The 13067-nt window shown below is 35.9% G+C and overlaps 1 protein-coding gene across 4 annotated transcripts in view; it reads right to left on the bottom strand.

Annotated features, from left to right (window-relative positions):
* The window catches only part of LOC115229652 (transmembrane protein 181), a 51624-nt gene that overhangs the window by 7368 nt on the left and 31189 nt on the right, over positions 1 to 13067 (bottom strand). For all 4 annotated transcript variants that reach the window (XM_029799976.2, XM_036498828.1, XM_029799988.2 and 1 more), the window contains 5 exons: positions 12027 to 12146; positions 5047 to 5127; positions 3700 to 3799; positions 1454 to 1581; positions 229 to 378 (listed from right to left, as the gene is read on the bottom strand). In XM_029799976.2, the coding sequence (XP_029655836.1) occupies positions 229 to 378; positions 1454 to 1581; positions 3700 to 3799; positions 5047 to 5127; positions 12027 to 12146 (579 nt within the window). The remainder of the gene's footprint in view (positions 1 to 228; positions 379 to 1453; positions 1582 to 3699; positions 3800 to 5046; positions 5128 to 12026; positions 12147 to 13067) is intronic.

The raw sequence follows: 13067 nt of genomic DNA, 5'->3' as shown, positions 1-13067 counted from the left end.
CAAGACCCCAAGTTCAAAGATTACTACTGCTATCATTGTGCTATACTTTTGTGTAAGGCACATAACTCTGCTTGGTCAATTATTCACCACCACCCTCCCAAACCATTCACCAATGCAAACATGGAAAAATAGTTTCATGTATCCAGAATTTGGAATTATTTTTAAAATCTTTTTTTTTTTCGAATTTTTTAAAAATTATATTTTAATCAACAAGAAATGAATACACACCATAAAATTAGAGTGATCCAAACGATAATAAAATGTTGGATCTCTCAATTCATTATACTGTTCCCATGATGCCAGTGTCACAGCAGCTATCCATAACAAACCAACAACTATTAATTTTGGTAAATAGAATTTTGAGAACCGTCGATCTGTCTGTATGAAAATGAAAACAAAACGTTAACATATTGTAGAAATACAAATACAAGATAATTGAAACATACTACAGTTTTTGTTGTATTTTAAATGACTTCTAACAAGGGAATAAGGCCACAAATTTGGGGGAAAGGTATAGTTGATAAGACTGACTACTACTTATAGAAATGACTCTAGTAGAGATGTCCAAAAACACATATCATTTAAATCCAGATGAGGCCAACTTTAAATTTCATCCTTCAGCTGCATTTCAATTACTGTTGACTGAATATATAATTTTCTAATGTATTAGATAAGTCTTAGACATTTAATTGTTAACCTATGCTTACATATAAATATACACATAGATACATATACACACATGTGTATGTGTTGCATTATTCCGCTGCATCATTGGAACAACACATAAACACATGCATCCTGTAATCCAATGACGTCACTCGCAGCTTAAAATATAATGTGCATTTGTACAAATCTAGTGAAGAACTATCTCTCAGCTCTCTTCCAGCAGTGAAAGGCCTTATTACATCCAATTAAACTGCAATGTGTTAAATATGACTTTACACAAATGTACTTTAATCAAAGCTTTGTCATGCAACATGTGTGTGTGTGTGTGGTGTGTGTGTGTGTGTGTGTGTGGTGTGTGTGTGTGTGTGTGTGTGCGTGCGTGCGCATTGCACAAAGCAGAGTTGCCTACACACACAGAGGCAAAGTTCTAATAGCAGCAGCAGATAATTATAGGAGCAGAGATCATAATACTTGCACCAAATCACAGTAACATTAAGGTATCTATTGAAATTTAAAATCTATAATAATATTCCAGAAATGAGAAAACTGAAGCAGAAAAAGAGTGAAGTTTTAGCTTTGAAAAAAAAAACTATACTCTAGTTTGTGTATTAAGTACACTTTCACTTGATTGCATATACACACATATATATTGATGCATTCATGCATATTCTTCAGATTGAGTCCAATCAAGAAGCTGGAAAGTCTAAGATAGTACAATTATATTTTTTCTCATCTCACTTTCATACACAAGCACACAAAAATATGAAAGGAAACATAATCAACTCACTTGTCGAATGCCATGGTAAAGACACAACCAAGAAAGTAATAATGCACAGAGGAATGTAGCCTGGAATATTCCATCCAACATGCCAGGTAACCAACTATTCACTAGGAATGTTAATGGAAAAATAGGGTCTGCAAAATATAAAAAGACTAAGATAATTACTGCTGCATATATACTTAATGAATTTTCATTAGTGAACAACACCTCATCCTCATAACTATTTACAGCTCAGTGAATATATTTTGACAATATCACCTCATCCACTCAATTTGGTCACTTTCATTTATAACAACACAATAATTTAAGCATTACAATTTCTTTCTTGACAGTATTCTTCTTATCATTTTCATTGTAATTGGGTATTTTTATTAACAGGTTTGAAAATATTCTGACGATGGGCAATGCATAATGGAGTCGACAGAGTATATACCATATAGTATTTGTTTGTTTCCCTTCACACAGAGTTACCACATACATCAACTTTGCCAGAGTCGATCAAGTAAATAGCTTGATATAATCAAATAAATCCTTGAAATCAAAGCACCAGTATAGCTACAGTTCAATAACTGAAATGTATAAATGAATGAAAGAACTTCACTTATGAAGCTGGGTGACTTCACTGGTGCCACATAAAAAAGCATCTAATCCACTGTTAAGTAGTTGGCATTAGAAAGAGCATCCAGCCATAAAAATCATGCCAAAACAGACAGTGGAGCTTGGTGCAGTCCTCTGACTTGTCAGCTTGTCAAATTCAAATCGCCCAACTCTTGTCAGCATGGAAGACAGGCGTTAAATGATAATAATAATGATGTGAGACCTTTGATGATATGCTGTGCTTGAGAAGACCCCATATCAAGCCAAGTGAAATTGCAGTCATGGCCAATGCCAGTGTCCTATAACTGGCACTCGTGCTAGCACACAAAGAGCACCCTTTGAATGTTGGGCGATAAGCCAAATGAAATCATAGAAATGGCCAAGACCTTTGGCAATATACCATGCTTGAGAAGACCTATCAAGCCAAGTGAGATTGTAGTAGTGGCTGATGCCAGTGCTTCATAACTAGCACACATGCTGGTGGCATGTAAAAAGCACCCCTACACTCTTGGAGTGGGTGGCGTTAGGAAGAGCATCTAGCTGTAGAAATCATGCCAAATCAAATTGGAACTTGGTGCAGCTCCCCAGCTTACCAGATTTCAGTCAAACCGTCCAACTCACGCCAGCATGGAAAACAGATGTTAAACAGATGATGACATGCATCAACAACAATATTTACATGTGTTTTTCCATGCTTGCATCTCATCACCTGTCATTTCCTTCATGTGATTCAAGTTTTTTTTCTTCTGTCCAAGTCTCCCTCAGTTTTTCCCTTCTGCAGATCCCTTGATCTCTTGGCACTTCTTTACCCAACTATTATTCTCCAGACTTATCATATGTCCACACCAGTACAGTCTCTCCTCTTGCACACATTTGATTCCCCTTAAAACCAGCTCATTTCTGTACTGTCATTCATGCACATAAATTATATATATAAATAATAAACATATTCCCACTATTTTTACATGCAGGTAGTTTTGAAGTACGGAATTCTCTGAAAAGTAAAATTTTTACATTTAGATGCTTTTAACAATTTAGATGTTCCTGCTGTAACGCACAGTATCTGTCTCTAACTTTAAGCCAAAAAGAATGTACCTTTCTCAAGAACATAGCAAAGTGATCCAAAACCAGGTTAAACAAATTGAAACTTAGAAATATAAGACACATAAATACTGTAAAGTCTGATTTTCTTATATCTACTCCTTCCAGCTTAAATAATATAATACTGAAGTTTAACAAAGATATTGATTTCTTGCTTAGATAGGCATAACAAAAATTAAAATCAGACCTCAAGTTGCTATGGTTCAGAGATGAAATAACAAAAGTGGTAACATGCTGTATGGCAGACTCACCCAACTTATGCCAACATGGAAAAAAACAGTCATTCAAACATTGATAAAAACATTAAGGATTAATGTTGACAATGTTATTATCAACATCTGAATTGATAATAATACAGTAACTCAAATTTATAGGGCTGGGAAAATGGGGATTACAGAAAATCTATATCTTTTCTTCTAAGATTGTTAGGAACGGGAGTGAAATGAAATGGCCTCAAGTGAGAATCAAAAACTGGATTACAGATTCAGCACACTGAGCTCTTACTTTCCATTTTGCTAGAATATTAAAATACATAAATAAAGATGATGTGTTACCATTGTAGAGCAAGAGTAAAGGAAGTAAGACTGCTATCCAACGTTGTTCTATTGACCAATCTTTTATGGAAAATTTCCTCAGGGAATGAGCAAAGAGGCACTGGAAATAGAGAATGAAAACAAAATAATAGCTTCAATGAATAAGGAAATACAAATAAAGTCATTTTATACACATTTCTACCATTTTGAAATATTCAAGAGATATTTATGGTTGGAAAGATTTTTCCAATTAAAAATATGGATTTATCTCTCTTTGGAATAATAAATTTAATACTGGATATAACTTGCCAAAATCCCAGAGTCAGATGGATAAGAGCAGTTTTTTTTTCCTGTGATGACCTTCTCCAAGTAAACAATGAATCATGACATTTCCAGAAAAATAAGTTTATGCATCATTCATGCCTTTCTCACAAGAACTAACAATGTAAGCTAAATGTTGTCAAAAGTCAGGTTTACTGTCTTTATAGTGATTTCACTATTCATTTATCAGGCATGTATCTCTAGAGGTGAATATTAACTTACAGTGTAGTGAATCGCCTCTGAACAAAGGAAAACCATTCCCATGACATGATAAAATGAGAACTTGTGCCCATTAATTTACACAATGGCCAAATTCACATTGAATTAATTCCTCAACCTATTAGCAATTTGTGTGATGCTACATCAACAGGTGTATTTAATAATCCTTATTATAATAGTGGCTCAAATACAGCCGCTATTATATACATTGCTGCTCACAGAACAAGGATTTTTCTATACATGCTGTCATCCTGAAAAATATAATTTCCTTACTCAACACATTGCTTCGTGGGGAGCAGATTCATAACACTTCAATAATAGACACATAGAAGTAAATATCAAACACCAGTTAATCATTCTATTTCTCTGAACTCAAGCAATAAGGATCACACACACATGCACACAGTAACATTTCACCATATTTCTAACAAAATTTCTTGATGCCAAAATTCAAACCCTTTTATATGTATCAAGTTTAACTTGCCATAAGAGATATTTGGCTGCTACTTCTACCAGCTTGGATGATTGTATGAAAGCTACCTCATTGACTCATATGTATGCCATGAATGTAGTTACTATTAGGCCCACTCCAGCCTTGATCAAGTAAACCAATCATATAGGACCATCCCACTTTTATCAAGACATACTATATCTAAGACTATTTAATCTAATATAGCCTTCCTTTTTTGAAGATGATCGTGTGTGATTTGAGAGAAATTTGGCTACTATATCTAGTAGGTCTAATTACTACATAGAACCCCACACCTTCTCATTAGCTTGTATATGAAGTGTAACAAACATTATTTTATATAATAATGTAAAACTTACTGCTGTGATAAATGTGAACACTAAGAATACAAATCTTAGCCATATTTCAAGCTGAGTGAAGTTGACGTTGTAACTTTTAAACTGAAAATAGAAGCAAAATTAGACATATTGGTTAAATCATATAAAACACAATAAAAGCAAACAAAACTAGAAAAGCACTTGGAGAGTGCAGACCTCCGCCAAACCAGCAGAAGCAGCACTACGACCACCACATCACAATCACCACCACAACTATCCTACCACTATCACCACAACTATCCTACCACTATCACCATCACCACAACCACCAACATCATCAGCAGCATTGTCATTGCTTCCACTTCAATCACATACACCATCATCAACGTTATCATGAGTTACCTTGACAGTCACTTTCACCACCACAACCAGTATAACCACTACAATACCACCATCACACAACTAACACTATCATCAACACCACTATTACCACCATCACCTCAGCATCACACTGCTCCTGTTGCCATTATAACCACTATTTTATTCTCCTCCCATACTTCTTGGCCATTGTCATCATCAACACTGTCTCTGCTTTCACCACAATCACCGTCAAAACTACGATCACCACAATCAGTTTCTTTGCACAGCTGAAATTCCATTATCCGATACTCATGAGACCATGAGTGTTGCAGATTTTTTATTTTGCTAATTTCGGAGTGCTTTATTAAAAAAAAAAAAAAGAATTGCATCTACAAAACAGAACTATTTGAGGATAGAAACCAGGTCTAAACACAATAGCTTATAGACATACTCTGAATGTAATTCTATATAAATCTTTAATAATTTTTTTTTATACTTAAGACCATCAGAAATGTTAAGATATTAGCCTCTACCCACATTGTCATGCTTTAATTAAAAGGTTACAGCATAGATTAGATTACTTAGATAAGTTTCGGCCGAAGTTGACTCAGACCATGTCTAATTTCATATCACCACCTGGAAGAGATACACAGATAGCTCTGGGGAACTGTAACCCATTCAAGCAGAGGGTTATTGTTTTCAGAGGGTTATTGTTTTCAGAGACGTATCTGGGAGTGGGTGGTATGTCTGGCACGATGTTGAAGAGAGTAGGGCCAATTGAAGTGAAATAGTTCTGACATAGTGGTGTGATATGACACAAACATTTCTGTAGTGGACGGATAAGCACAGGAGTCAAGCCTTAGATGAATTTTAAAGATGGGCAATGTTGATGGAATATTTTCCACATCATACAGATGATATAGAGCTCACAGCAGCAGTGGAGAGAGCAAAGCCTGAGCTTTTTGAGTCTATCCCAATAGTCAAGGCTTGTCATGTCATCCTCTACAGACCTCTGCCAAGCAGCTCATTTTAAGATAAATACGTGAGTAAAATTTCTAATAAAGAAACGAAAATAAACTTTGGAAACAGCATCGCCACCATAGGTTACGTGCAAACGATGAACGTGTTTTCAAGGGAGATAATCAAAGAACGTAACATTGTAATACTTCATGTAAAGTAAATATAACAAATGAAAAATCTTTCAAGAATCTATAAAAATAGATCACTACCAAAATCTCATCATCTGTTCCTTGTGTCATTATCAACTTTTCCTGCAAGTTTCATCAAATACTGTTCACAACTTTTTGAGTTATTTTGCACACAGACGGACAAACAAATGCCGATGAAAACATAACCTCCTTCCTTGACGGAGGTAATTAGAAATCTCTTATCAGCTTCTTATGTTGGACTTTGGTTATATAAACCCTATAACATAAGTTACATAAACTCCAGTAACTTATGCCAATATGACAAAATACATATAGAAACAATCTTAAGAAAAACAATGACCATAAATCTTTCTGAAAATTTTCAGAATCTTTGGCAATTTTTAAGTGAATGAATGAGTGAAGTCAGGGATGCAATGGAAAAAGCTGAATAACAGCAAATAAGGAGGAGAGTGAAAGAGTGTGTGTGAAAAATCAATAATAATTCAAAAATAGAGAAGAAAAAATCTTCAAAAAGGACATGGATGTTTGAAAATAAAATTGCATTCAACAAAAATGATACATGGAAAATATATACATATATGAGTTTACATCACCAATCTGGAACCCTAATCTTCCTCAGCATGTCAATCTACTGGAAACTGTTCAGAAGCATGCAACCAGACAAATACCTGCCGTCAGGCATCTATCATATTCTGAGTGTCTTGCTTCCCAGAACATGGACACATTAAAGCTCCAACACCTGGTAACTGACTTGGTTGAGTCCCACAAGGTTATCTACCATCTTTCCAACAACAATTTTAGGCACCTTTTTGAATTCCATACGTCTAACAATCATGGACATGCTTACAAAATAAAAAAACAACACAGTACCTATGACTTTCGGAAACATTTTTTCATGCTCAGAATAGTTGAAACATGGAATAAACAACCTGCATTGGCCATTGAGACACTACATCCTTTAAAACTTCCACGCTTCCTACAATTCACCATCAGTACACCTGATGCCCCACCTCCCCATTTTTTTTTTATTTTTTGTAGACTGATTTCCTGTGCATAGTCTACATACAGTTCATGCAGTTTTGATTACTTTTTCTGTTGAATTGTAGTGCACATGAGCACTGTATAAAATAAGTTCATTATTATTTTATATGTACATCTCCTGCACTTTCTCCATACACTGGCCACAGGCTTAGGGCTGAAACGTATAAAAGAAAATATATAAACACACACATACACACACGTGCGTGTGTGAGTGTATATTTATATATATTTATACATACATATACACATACACACACCATCATCATTTAAAATCCGTGTCCCATGTTGGCATGCAGTAGATGCTTCAACAGGATCTGATGAGCCAGAGGACTGCATCTGTTTTAGCATGGTTGTCTGTTTTAGCAAGGTTTATACAACTGAATGCCCCACCTAATACCAATTACTGAGTGCTTTTTTTCGTGGCCCCCAACACAAGTGAAGTCAACAAGTAACTTGCAAGACAAAAAAGCCCCATCAGCTGAGTGGAGATGTTTTCATACAAGGCATTAAGAGACTAAGTATGGCAGACAGGTGTCTTGCTGTGCAGGAGACACCTTGCAGATTCAGTGGTGACTAAATGTCAGGTTTCTTTCTTGCACACTATATCTCAATACACTTATGGATAATTTTTGTCTCAACATATTTGTACTTTGTTGTTCATGCAAACTTACACTGGATATCTAACAAGCATGCTAGCTTCATTTTTTTCCCCCTTGTCTTCTCAAGTCCTCTGCATTTAAGGCACATGTCTTACTACTATGCAGCACTGTAGTTGTAACACAAGCATAATACAATCTGCTCTTCATTCAGAAGGAAAAGACCTTTGCTGCAGCAGCAGTAATAGCTCCCTGAACTTTTTCCAACCCATTCTTATTCTTGCTACTATACTTTCAGAGTAACTATACTTTCAAAATTAATTATATCTCCTAGATAATAAAGGCTATTAACTACTTCTAGTGAGCCATCTGGACATTTAAGAGAATTTATATTCATTGTGCTGAATACATGTTGCTCCAGTGCATCTGTCACATATGAAGCTCACTTTCTCTGCTAGTCTGGCTGAGATTCTGCTGCACTTCTTGTGCATCCATAGCTTACATTGCATACACCAAATGGACTTTATAGTCAACACTATTATACCACCACTAATTCTGTGTTGGGTCCCCAGAAAAAAAACTGAAGTCTCAATACTTCACAGCACCAAACCATAAATAGATTCTGTGCAGCCATAGAGCTCACAGTAGTCATATAATACTAACCAGAGTTTCAGCAGCTTGCAGTGCTGAACTCAGATCCTTGCAGGAGACACAGTAAGGTGATACACATTATATCTAGTAGTGCTAGTGGTAATGTCAAAAATATGACAAACACACTGAAGTCTCTTTGGGGATATGTGATAAATAAATCAATCAATATATACCTTACTTTTATATTATGTGTGTGAGTGTGCATTAACAGAGGGATAAGGTGCTGGCATATCTAATCCCTCTCTCACATACATACACACACTTGACCCATCTGCACCTATTTATATATGTCACATTAAGAAGTATTGACTAACTTGTATTTTACTACTTAGACAGCTGTCACTACCTCAATGACAATAAAACAGTTATGTTATGGAGACAATGTCAGTATTTTAAGTATTTGAGAAGCACATTCTTTAACAAACCAATGTTAAGATACTCTAATGATAATGGCTTTGCATAAAATAACACAAGGACATCTTTTTTTTCTTAATTCTTTAAACTCCATCTTAACCAATACTGTCCCAGCCATGCTAGCATAGAAGGCAGACATTAAACGATGATGAAATGATGATGTGTTATATCTGAAATACTAGTTGCATGGTGAACTGTCCACTCAAACATACAGTAGAGTTTAGGGCCTATTTCTTTTTTCAGTCAGTCAAACTAATATAAGTAGTGTTATGAACCTTGCTTGCAGAAGCACAATACAATCTTAGGACCTGAACTGAAGAGCATGTGATGAGTAAACCTTCTTTCAATTTCCATCTACCAAATCCACTCAAAAGACTTTGGTTGGCTCAGGGCTACAGTAGAAGATATTTGCCTAAAGTGTCATGCAGTGAGACTGGACTGAAACCATGCAGTTGGGAAGTAAACTTTCTTAGATATTACATACAAGAGATGGTGGGCTAAGAAAAAGCAAGCTTTGTATGTGACAGATGCACTGAAACAATACATATAATGAGCACACCAGAAATCGATTCTCTTAAATGCTCAGATGGCTCATTAGAAGTAGTTGAGAACTTCTGTTTCCTAGGATACATAATTAGCAGGGGAAATGGTTATTCAGAAAGAACAGTCACCAGGCTAAGGACAAATTGGAAAGAAGCTCAGGAAGCTATTACTACTGCTGCTGACAAAGATACTTTCCTCTCAGAGTGAGAAGAGCAGATTGTATGACATGATAGAATGTGAAGTTGCATGGTAGTGAGATATGGGCATTGAATATAGAAAATTTGCAAAGACTAGAATGAAATGAAGCCAACATGCTGCAATGGATGTATACTATTAGTGTACATGAACATGAGAGAGCAAAAATGAAATAAGAGGAATCAGATGTAGAGGCTGCGCTAGAACAGGTATGTGAAGCATATAGGGGATGATTGTTGTATACAAAAGTGCTGAGCACTCCAAGTTAGTGGAAGCTGTAGAAGAGAAACACAAAGACTCCAGACAAAGCAGTGATGGCTAAATTGAAGACACTGCATTGCACAAAAGAGATAACCAAAGACCATAATGGTTAGTGCTACAGATGACCAATCACCTATGGCAAAACATACCTTGAGATATGAGAAGTGTTTTAGAAGCCATATCATATATATATTTGTTCTCTGCCATGCCCACCTTACCACTCAGAACTCACTTTGTATCTTCCACCTCCTTCTTACTTTACATCCTTCTCCTCCTCTCATTTTTTCATCTTTCATAGCCCCCATCCCCCCCACCCCATCTCTCTACTGCTTGGACAGACTACATCATCTACTTCACTCTGATTCCCTTCTCATCCTTCTCTGAACCCACATATAAGAGGCTGCATCAGACATTCTCACCCACACCACACCTATTCTTGCCTTTATCTCATTACCCACTCTTTCTTTCTCTCACTGCTCTTGTTGCATTTAACCACTGCCACTCCTACCCCTTTCTCTCACCTTTCTTTCTCCATAGCCATCCCACCTAGGATGCTTTCTCTGCATTCACATTCAATCACCCTCTACCATTCAGCTTCTCTTTCTTTTATTGCTCTCCCTGCACTCACCCACTACTTCCCAACTCTCAGCCTTGTTTTTCTCTCTGTTTTCTCCCAACAGTTTCTCCATCCTGTCAACTCTGACCCTAACCTACTCTTTGGACTCCTACACCTCTCTTGCCTTCAGTAACTCACCTAGTTTCTTGCTCCTCCCCCTCTTCTATATTCCCCTTTTTTGTTCCTTCATACCTTTCATCTATTTAACAACCAGTGTGGGTTGATTTGTGTCCCTGTAATTTAATTCAGCAAAGGAATAAATACCAGACATAAAATTGATCAAGGCAGTGCCCAAGGATGGTCACAGCCCAATGAGTGAAACAAGTAAAAGAATAAAAAAAATATTCATCAGGAGATGAAAGTCAGTGAGCATGACCTTCACAGGTCTTTCTCCCAAGGTTGATGAGACTGATGTTCCAAATGCCCAACCTGAACATCTGTGGATTAATATCTGAGAGAAAAACATATAGGTGAACAAAACTGTGAAGTTATATTGAAGTGAAAACCACTAAATGCACTGAATAATCAGAATTTAGCATCAAACTGGAACAATTCTGGCTGGAAATCAAGAGATTTTTTTTATTTCTTTATTGCCCACAAGGGGCTAAACATAGAAGGGACAAACAAAGGGATTAAGTCGATTACATCGACCCCAGTGCATAACTGGTATTTAATTTATTGATCCCGAAAGGATGAAAGGCAAAGTCGACCTCGGTGGAAATTGAACTCAGAACATAACAGTAGACGAAATACCTATTTCTTTATTACCCACAAGGGGCTAAACATAGATGGGACAAACAAGGACAGACATAGGTATTAAGTCGATTCCATCGACCCCAGTGCGTAACTGGTACTTAATTTATCGACCTCGAAAGGATGAAAGGTAAAGTCGACCTCGGCAGAATTTGAACTCACAGCGTAACGACAGATGAAATACGGCTACGCATTTCACCCGGCGTGCTAACGTTTCTGCCAGCTCGCCGCCTTTAGTAGACGAAATACCACTAAGCATTTCGCCCGGCATGCTAACATTTCTGCCAGCTCGCCATCTTAAATCAAAAGATTTCTAGTCTACTGCATCCCCATACCCATGAAAATACATTTTTTCCTTAGACTAAATTGAAAAGAAAATTAAAGAGCATAACAATGTCATACTATATTGTTAAGTTTACTTACATGAAAATCAATATTTTCAAATTTGTATTTGAGGTTTTCTAATCCAAAGAAACGGACAGTGATAATATAATTGGAATAATCCAAAAATCCCAAGTGCATCAAAATTAGGTCATCACATTTCTACAACAATCATAAAATCAAAAATTAATCATAAAATATAATATTTTGTACATTTTATTGACAACAGTTTTATAATTTCAGAAAATTTATCTCAATTATAATTGTAGAACTGTACATAATGTTCAAGAAATCTCATAATAGCAAAAATAAAATTGATTTAGTAAAAGTTTAAGGGAGAATTTTTTTAAAATCCTATTGTTATACTTGGGGATGGTCATATTTTGCCAATTAAACACATGCACTATATATTTGGTCTTCACTTTAGCTTTATTGTTATTTTAGTTTTTTTTGTCTAAGTTCTTTTGTCACACATTCTGTGACCTCTTCAGCAACTCTCTATCCCACAAACAGGTGAGAGGGTTCTATTACATGATTTTTTTTATTGCTAACCACTCAGTTGTGATGTAGAGAGTAGAAATTGTTTTATGATTATCGTAAGCTCCAATTTAAGATAGGCAAAAAGCAACAGGCCTAACAATAGGACTTGAACCATGCTTGTATCTATCACTTGGTTAGTAACTACATTGCTAATAACAATTCACAATATTTGACATTCCATCTTTTCAAATTAGTTCTATAAATGTATTTTCTGCTATTTTTAACTATACTTCATATTTCGATTGATAGGGTTTATTTCTCATCAGAAATATTAGACTGAGGTAGAACACCTTGCAATGTTGGATATTAATAAAATAACTTATCCTGCTAACACTGACTGATTAATAGCCATCATCATCGTCATCACAATCATTATCTTTCTTACATCTGTATCCCATGCTAGCATGGATTGGAGGGTCATCACAGTTACAAGTCATTTCTTAATGGGAGCTGCTGCTCCCAAAGACTGATAATTGTTCATGTCATTTGGCTTGTTTGCAATGACTCAATGCCCTTATCACCAAACATTTTACAGAGTGTACT

The sequence above is a fragment of the Octopus sinensis genome, linkage group LG2 (assembly GCF_006345805.1).
Source record: "Octopus sinensis linkage group LG2, ASM634580v1, whole genome shotgun sequence".
In the NCBI taxonomy this organism is placed as follows: Eukaryota; Metazoa; Mollusca; class Cephalopoda; order Octopoda; family Octopodidae; genus Octopus; species Octopus sinensis.
The sequence above is the reverse complement of the archived record's forward strand: the minus strand, read 5'-3'. Positions and strand labels throughout refer to the sequence as shown.